At 42.2% G+C, this 9,227-nt stretch overlaps 1 protein-coding gene across 11 annotated transcripts in view; it reads left to right on the top strand.

The window, feature by feature from the left end:
• The window catches only part of AFG2A (AFG2 AAA ATPase homolog A), a 222,232-nt gene that overhangs the window by 40,930 nt on the left and 172,075 nt on the right, over positions 1 to 9,227 (top strand). For 8 of the 11 annotated variants that reach the window (XR_011970729.1, XR_011970730.1, XM_072625104.1 and 5 more), the window contains exons 12-13: positions 5,088 to 5,141; positions 6,832 to 6,911. The exons of the other annotated variants lie outside the window; for them this stretch is intronic. Coding sequence is in view for 6 of the 8 variants with exons in the window: in XM_072625104.1 (XP_072481205.1) it covers positions 5,088 to 5,141; positions 6,832 to 6,911 (134 nt within the window). In the remaining 2 variants the exon portion in view is untranslated. The remainder of the gene's footprint in view (positions 1 to 5,087; positions 5,142 to 6,831; positions 6,912 to 9,227) is intronic. 11 annotated transcript variants of the gene reach the window in all.

The raw sequence follows: 9,227 nt of genomic DNA, 5'->3' as shown, positions 1-9,227 counted from the left end.
TGACCTTTCAGATATTATTGGTGGTGGCTCATCAATGTGTTATCTGTTGGTATCTGAGGATAGGATTCATCTAGACCAGGTTGACCAAGGACAGGGAGTTGCTTCCTTACTCTCTCCTTCCTTGTCTTTAGTATTAATCAGCTTCCTTTTTAGCCATTTTCATTTTGTGATGTCCATTACTAAAGTCTTTCATTCATTCATAGTAGAAAGAAAAGAAAACAAGAAGTGAACAATGTTTCTTTCTCTCTAAGTATCATTGGTCCATCCATCCCAAGAAAGGATCCTGTCTCTTCTTTTACCCTCCCTTCTCATGATTATAGTGAAAAAACAAACAAACGCCTTTTGCTTTTCTGAGCTTTCTACACTGTCCAATATGGGTCAGTCTGGAAGGCTCCAACAATGAGGGAATTTGACATATATAAGGCCAATGGAGAATATTTAAGAGATTCTTGGCCTGCCTCAATTGCTAGGATTATTACATTGTGACAATGAGGAGAAATTAAGGAGCCATGTTGGAAGGTTATGAAGGGGAAAGTTTGTGATGTTCAGCTTCTGCCTGTATTCCAACTGCCTGTCTACAGATGTGGAGATGTATTTGTCAGCATAAGGTAGCAAATAGCCTCCATTAGGAGGCATTAGAATACAGTGAAGACGGTACTGGGTTTGGAAATTCAATGCCATCCCAGCTCTCCTGCCCACTACCTGTGTGTCCTTGGGCAAGTAATTTACCCTGCCTAAACTTTGGTTTGATTTTCAGAAATTCCCCTCCCTAGCGGTACTTTGGGAGATTCCAAGTTTTTATAACTTTGGATCTGATAGAATGGGATCCATTTGAGGGCATGCTTCATTAGTCTCTGTAACACCAGTGCCCAGTGCATTAATAGGCACTTAATTATTGATTGTTTTAAAAACGATAAGCATAGAGGGTGCCCTCTACTTTAAGTGGACATGACACTTATGTATATAGGTAGCGTTATTGGCGGAGGAAGAGTAGACGCATTTTGTATGGCCCCTGTTGCTTTGGAATGCTTGATGCCTTCAGGACCAGTGGGGTCTATCAGTAAGACCACCTGGCATCTTTTGGAACTTCTTCATGGGGACTGCAGCTGCTTGAATGCAGTACTTCCTTCATGCTTGGTGGGGAAGGGGAAGCAGATCTACTCTTCAAACAGAAGTCTTTTATATGTTGACAGGCATTTGAAGCATATAATCCAGACTGCTCAGTAACTCTGTATGCTAGAAAGGCTACTGGATTTGGACCAAGAAGCTCTGGGTTTGAATCCAGCACACTTACTTGCTTCCTAGATGATCTTGAGCAATGGTTGTCGAGATAGGGCTCTGTGTCCTGTCCCTTTAAGGTACCTTCTAACAATGAATCCTGTGATCCCATCTGTGATTCTCCTTTGAGGCTGTTCTCTGTTTCCCACCCCCTCTATCCTATTTTCTATCGATATTCACCAGGTTTTAGGCTGCCCTTTATTGTCATTGGCTTCCAACAACTAATGCACCTGGGGCATGGGGCAGGGTTACTGATAATAAGTCATAATCATAGGTCATAGTAACATAGATCACCTCATTTGATCCTCACAGTAACCCTGAGAATTATGTGCTTACTATTATCCCCAGAGTGGGTAAGTGATTTACCCAGGGTCACGGGGTGAGTGAGTGTCTCTGCAGGGCTCAAGCTCTGCTTTCTCACTCCACGACTAGTGTTTTTATCAGATATGTCACCGTGCTCCTCACCGAGGCCCATGAAACAGTAAAAGGTGCTCTCTTTTCCAGAACACTAACGCAGATTACAGCTGGGAAAGCCTGTCTTGATGCGCACATCCCAGAGTCTGAAATCTTGTAGAAACCTAGGATTTTAGAGCTAAGAGGAGTTAACTTTTTTTATCTCAGTGAGACTAGGTGACCCCTGAACCCTGTATACCTCTAGCATCCAGTGAGCCTCTGAAATTTAAGAAATATATCATTCAATAAATGTTTATTAAGCTCCTCCTATGTGCCTGGGCGTTGGTGGTAATACAAAAAGACATAGAAGGCAGCCCCTTCCCTCAGGGAGCTTATGATGTGATGCTGAGAGAAGCATGTGAGCTAAGAGGTAAACAGCTTGCATGCTGCCCTGGTACCTGTGATATCATCATGGAATCCTAGACTTTAGGGGACTTAGAGGTCATCCAATCCAACCTGCTTATTTGACAGAAGAGAAATCTGAGGCCCATGTAGTTGAGATGACTTGGCTTAGGTTCCATAGCTAGAGGCATTGGAGCTGGGACCTAAAGAAAAGCCTCCAGCTTCTTGGATGGCTCGATGAAGCATTTATAGGGAGCACAATGGGGCAATATCAGAACATATGAGACCAGTTTGGGAGGGAGTGGCCAGGAATCCATTAAAATATTACGGTCTAGTTCTGCCTTTTCTCTCTCCATCACCTCATGTTACCTCTTGCTGTGAGTCATAACCTGTTTCTAGCATCATCTTCCTATTTTGCACTAACTCTAGTCAAAGAAAATATAACTTAATAATAGGGCAGGCATATGGAAAGTATATGACGATGCTATAGGCCTTATATATTTCGTGTGGGCATGTAGACACCTGCCTGTTCTCTGGGTTAACTCTGTTTTTCCAACCTGCTCTCACACTGGAAGGTCTAGTTCCCAAAGCAGGACCAGTACCATGTTAAACTCTGATTCTCTCAGGATCCTAGAAGTCACCCTATTGGAGGAACATATTCCTCCCTGCGTGTGACTTTAGCTCTTGAATCCCTGTGGATTCATGTCTATTGACACAAATAAGGCAAAGTAACACTTAGATCTTGGCCATAATTATTTACTTAGCAATAAAGGGAAGGAACTAATAATTGCTTCATATGTATCAACATACTGAAACAAATGCAATAATAATAGATACATTATGACCCTGCATAAGCTTATGTCATCTTCCTACCAGGTTGCTCAGCATCTGTAGGGGAGGGTCAGCACATTTTTAGGGAACTGACAAGAAAGCACATGAGGGAGGAAAACTCCTTGGCTCAAGGTAACTCACAACTCTGGACTACAGGCTTTGGCATCATGAGTTTATTCAGGAACATCTGAACCACACAGAACTACTTTTCTGCTAAAAGTTAATCCTCACTAATCTCCAGCTCTATTCTGACCTGGTGCAACACTTAGAAATTCACTCCAATTACAGTTGCTTTTAACAGGGTGTTGAGGAAGTGTTGCTTCTTAATTTTTAGAGCAGCCAAATTGCTGCAAAGCTCATCAAGCTGGCTTTGGGCAGTATAAGGTAACTCAGCCTGGTATTCACCGACCAGGATGTTATGTTGTCCGATCTAATTATGGCCATTGGAGCTCCCTGCGCAACCGCTCAGGCTGACTCGCAGATTCCCCAGTCACCAGGCTTGGGAGTCATCCCCTTAAATCTCATTGTGTCTTCCTAGATAGCAGCTGTCCAACCTGTGTTCTACCTTTTTGCTTTGCTCTCAAAGCAGAGCGGATGTGCATAGCAGAGAGTATCAGTCACTTCTGAGAATGCTCACCTCTCTTAAGGCCCAGGGAGAGCTGAAGAGCTGTCTCTGAAATATCAGGCTCAGTCTCGTGTGGTTGTGTTACTTCCAGTAAGTTAGGAGTCATGTAGCCAAAGCCTTCTGTTACCTGACTGCTCCAGCATCTTCCTGCTCCCTGCTTTTCCCTTAACCTTTATTTATCAGCCCCGACTACTTGCCCTTTTTAGAGGCTTAAATCAAAGCCTCCTGCAACTCATTAAGTTATTTTTCAGTTCACCAACCATATTTCTCTTATGATATAAACAGTCTCTTAAAAATCGTACCCTAGTCTCCAGTGATTATCTCATTTTTTTTGTTTTATCTTCTTATATCTTAAAATTGTGATATGCAAATGAACTAGATAAAGGACCATGAGGCCCTGGGGCTGTAAGTGCTCCACAAAGTACACCATCTCATTTCCTGTTTCTGTACATTTGTGTATTTCCCATTTTTAGTAATTAAAAGGTTTTTCCTGCCTCTTAAGCTATCACACTGCTTTCATACAAACGAGACAGCACCTTACCTCTTTCACAAGGTGAAACAAATGAGATATTTGTAAAGCATTTAGCACCTACTGGAACACAGGAGGTGCTTCATAAATGCTGATTCCCTTCCCATTCCCTTAAGTCTTAGTATTTATTCCATAGTCCATCCTATCCCAAACTGCCCAAATCCTCCTGGAAGCTGTTTCGCTTCATACACATGTTTTATGAATTTTAGCAGTTTTATGAAAGCAAAATTCTTTTCCTCCTTCTTTCAGGCCTCCACACGTTCACTAGACAGAGCCAATATCTTACAGCCTTTGCCACTTAATTTGACTCTTTTTCTTTATACAAAGATACTTTTCTGGCCTCTTCCGACATGAAACTGCTCTGGATGAAAAGAACAGTCCCTTAAAGGTCACCATAGTTTATGAGAACTCTGTGTCCAGTGAGCGGAACTTTCTTCTTGAAAGAGGGCCCGGGGGGCTTTCTTGGTACTAAAGGGTACGGACTTCTCAGTACACCCATGTTGTAACATCGATTTTGGCTTCTGAGAGACCACTGTGGTTTCCTTCCTGGATCCTGACGTTTTTCAGAAAGTTGATGTTTCCAATTAAGTAAACTTCAGATGAATGAAGTATTTTTCTTTTCGTTGGGGGTTGGGAAGAAAAGCCCAGGGAATGCTTATCAAATGTGCTTTTACCTTATACAGAGTGATGCCATAAGGACCAATGTTTTTCGAGTTGTGGTTTTCAGAGTTTCTTGCATTTGAGTTCAGATACCAAAGAGATATTTCCAGTCTTTAAGCTCCTAACTATATCATGTGAGTGTGTGTGTGTGTGTGTGTGTGTGTGTGTGTGTGCATTCATTTAATGGGCACCAGCTTCGCTGTAACGAACTGAAAAATGTAGTCATCCATGGTATATACAGCATCATTGCTCTCTAAGGCGTCTGCAGTGTCCAGTGGAAAAAGAATACCAACAATTTCCCTTCATCTCACAGGAAGGAAGTGCTTAGACTTGTAGATTCTAACCAGCCAACACTTTCTTTTCTCTCAGGGACCTGAATTAATGGATAAATATGTGGGTCAGTCGGAACGTGCAGTTCGAGAGGTAAATGGTGCTAATATCTGTTTGCCTGTCCATATTTCTTTCTGTCTGTTTGATCTGGACTTGTGATTTCATTCCTGTGGGAAAGAAGGAAGGAAGGAGAGAGGGGAGAAGGAAAGAAGGAGGAAGGGAGAGAAGGAAAGATGGGAGAGAAGGAAGGAGGAAAGGTAAAAGAAAAGAAAGAAGGAAATAAGGATTTATAAAGTTCTTAATATGTTCCAGGCACTGCGCTAAGCACTTTGTTATTTCATTTAATCCTTCCAACAACCCTGGGAAGTGTGTGCTATTATTATCCCCATTTTATAATTGAGGAAACTGATGCAGACAGACTTGCCCAGGGCCACATATGTAGTCTGTATCTGAGGCTGGATTTGAACTTGGGTCTTCCTGCCTCCAAGCCTAGCATGCTACCCCCTGGGCCACCTAGTTTTCTCTGTTTATTTGTTTTGGCCACCAGTCACTTTGCTGTCCATCCTTTTTTCTTTGACATCAGGTGGGCCGCTCTCTCTGCCCACAAGTGGTGTCCTGTATTTCCCCTAAGCAGATCTGGTTTTCCCTTTACTCAGACCTCTCTGTCCCCTCCCTTTGGGCCTCTTTCCTTGGTGACTGTCCTTTTATTCCTTGACTTTCCCCCATTTCTCATGCCGTTGACATGGTTTTGTTTCTCACCACGACTGTACTGCAGGCCTCAGAAGTCACATGTATTTTCAATATTCTGACCATAGAGTTGGGCTTTGGTAGTGCATATTTTTATATTGAATGGGTTTATGGATGTCTCTGTTTTTGTAAGCATCCTGATTGAAGAGATTTTTTGATTTTTTGCCCAAGGTAACACTTATATAGTTGGAATGACAGAAGACAAGAGGACCACTTTGATAGCTACAGAATATTTAAAATTCTAGAGGAAGGCCTGAAGCACATGGGATAGGGTATTGTAGAGAATTTGGGCTAGAGATGGTCAAGAAGCAGGCATGGACAGGTTGCTACTTTCATTAATTTCAAGAAGTTCTAACATTCTAAACTAGAGGTCCTGGTCTGTACGTATTCCCAGTGCCTTTACATAGTGGAGATCTAGTCATGTTTATAGAATTGAATTGGGAACGAATCTCTGAGCTCAAGGATCTGCCTAGGCTTTAAATATTAAAATCACACCATGGAGGAATCATGGTATGGGGAAAGAGGGATCAAAGAACCTGTGTTCAAATTCCAGCTCTGACATTCTCTCAGTAATTTTGGGCACATCACTTTTTGTTTCCTGGGCCCAAGTTTCCTTGTTTGTAAAGTGAGGTCTGGGTGGCCCATGAGAGTCTTTCCAGCTCAAAATCTCAGAGTCTCTGTGAACAGCATGAAGAATAATATTGTTTGGCTTCCTGACTACAACCAGAGACTGCTGAGGACTCTGGTTCTTGTGCTAAATGCTAGCTCCAGCAGGCATTCATTAATATCCTATTATGGTCTAGGCAGGGTGTGTTTGTGTATGTGTTTGTGTGTGTGTTTGTGTGTGTGCGTGTGTGTGTGTATGTATACGTGTGCATGTATGTATGTGTATATGCATGTGTGTATGTATGCATGTGTGTGTGTGTGTGCGTATGTGTATGTGTGTGTTTTCAGGTTGGTCGAGGAGGAATGTGACTGTGTCAGAACATCTGCTATTGTAGCTTGGTGTTTGAGCTCATTGGCACATCTGTTCCAGATCTTCAGGAAAGCACGAGCAGTGGCCCCATCAATTCTTTTCTTTGATGAGCTTGATGCCTTAGCCGTCGAAAGGGGCAGGTAAGAAATGCTGCTATCAAGTCTTCTCCCATTTGTTGTTTGTTGCCTGCGTTTCAAGATGGTGGTGCATTGGATGGAAATATGCAGGGGAGGAGCCCTTATGGAATGCTCAGGCTGGGGACACAGCAGTTAGAGAAGAAAGGTACAGTTCTAAGTGAAATAAAAGCTCTGAAGGGAAACAAATGGAAGGAGAATGAGTCATTTAGAACGTAAGGTAGAAAACTTTACCTAAGTGATAGACACCCTGAAAGTAGCATGGAGCAAACATCTCAGCAGTAACTCTGAGATAACAAAAAATATTAGAACAAACTCAAAAGACTGAAAATATGTCTGCTGTAAAAAACTCATTAGTAAGCAGGTTGTAAAGAGTTTAAGAATTATTAGACTGCTTGAAAACCATAACCATGCTAAAAACCTGAATGTAATATTTGAAGAAATCTTGACAAAAAACTGTTCTGAACTGTATGAAACAGACAGCAAAGTGAAAATGGGGGGAAAATTACTGATCACTTCATGACAAAAACCCCAAATTGGAAATATCCGGGAATGTTGTTTCCAAAATTACAGTTCCCAAGTTAAAGGGAAAAAAATACCATAAACAACAGTGCAAGAATTCAAAAACCGAGAAACCCCGGTCAGGATAAGATTATGCCACAGCTCCCATCAAGAGGGAAAATCTTGGAATACAGCGTTCTAAATGGGAGTGATGGTGAACTAGCAAGAAGCTCTTCCCCTCCTACTCAAATAACATGATATGCACAAAGTGCTGAGCACCGAGTCTGGCACATAGTAGGGCCTGTATAAATGCTTATTCCCTTTTATTACTCCTCTAGAAAGATTTGAAAATAGCCCCAGACATGGCATTCTGTCTTTTGGGTATCCTTGGTTTCTTTGAAGCCTCGGTTTCAGATGTTCATTCTTAAATGAAACCTCATCCAGCTTCAGTGTCCCTTCCCTCAGAAATGGTTTTGTTTAATTTTGTTTGCCTTACTTATTCTTGTTTTCTCCCAAGTACAGCCTGGTAAGTATCCTGAGGCATTCATTCTTGGGTAGGATTTTCTACATAGAAGTACCTGATTAAGAAGCATTTTCCACTAGAAACTTGTAGTTCATTCTTGAAATTCTGCTGTTCAGTCACTTTTTGGTCCTGTGTGACTCTTCATGACCCCATTTGGGGTGTTCTCGACAGAGATACTGGAGAGGTTTGCTATTTCCTTCTCCAGATGATTTGACAGATGAGGAAACTGAAACAAACAGGGCAAAGTGACTTGCCCAGGTTTACACAGCTAGTAAGTGTCTGAGGCCACATTTGAACTCAGCCTTCCTGACTCTAAGCACAGCGCTCTACCCACTGCACCACCTAGCTGCCCACAGCTAGGATTCTCCAGATTGAAGACAAAAGGGTGCTTTAAGGTAGAAAATGGCTCAGCTCAACCTTACAGATCGCAGAAGAGAAATCACCCGACAGGCTTTGCTTGTTCAGGAAGTGAATACGGCCCCCGCCTTCCTGATCCGTTGGAGACATTTGTTTTTGGAACCTGAAAAAGAGTAAATATGAACCAGATGTGAGAAAAATGTGTGCAGCAGAACTGTCATACAACGCATCCAACTTTAACATTACAGGAAAATCGACAAGGCTCTTGTTAAAAATAGGACCTTGTTTAGGGGCCTAGTTTGCACAATAGCGTTTGCAAATGTATCCAAGAGGCTGATCATCGGCAGGCCCTGGAGACCAGTTTCCTGTGTTCATACTAGTCATCCTGAAGCATTTAAGGGGACACCTGTTTGTATGCTTTGCCCTTTTCCCTTTTTGTGCCTTGTTCAAGGTGAGTGCAAAACCTTCCAGATGGCTTTCCATGATTTTATTCTCTCTCTTTTTTTAATGACAACATTTCTAGTCATGTTTTTTTTCTCACTAGAGAAAGTATAAGTATGGGAATTGGGAAAAGGCCATTAGATTTGGCAATTAGAGATCGTTGGTGACTTTGAAGTGAGTGGTTTCAGTTGAATGATGAGGTCAGATTTCAGAGAGTTTTGAGCTGGAGAAAAGTGAGGTAAGTAGTAGGAGGCAGAAGACTAGTGGTAGGAATAAATAGAGAACTTTCTAATGGAGGTTACCCAAGAAAGGGAGGAGAGATGTAGGGCCTAGCTAGTGGGGCTGATTGGCTCACATGGGGGTTTTGAAATATTTGGAATAGATGATAAAAGATTAATGATGTCCGGTTCAAGGGTGTGGCAATCTGTGTTCTGAGCTGGGATGGAGGAGTAGCTCCTGGGAACTGAGAAGATTAGGAAGTGAAAAGTTATAGAGCACCA

The sequence above is a fragment of the Notamacropus eugenii genome, chromosome 7, assembly GCF_028372415.1.
Source record: "Notamacropus eugenii isolate mMacEug1 chromosome 7, mMacEug1.pri_v2, whole genome shotgun sequence".
Taxonomy (NCBI): Eukaryota; Metazoa; Chordata; class Mammalia; order Diprotodontia; family Macropodidae; genus Notamacropus; species Notamacropus eugenii.
The sequence above is the reverse complement of the archived record's forward strand: the minus strand, read 5'-3'. Positions and strand labels throughout refer to the sequence as shown.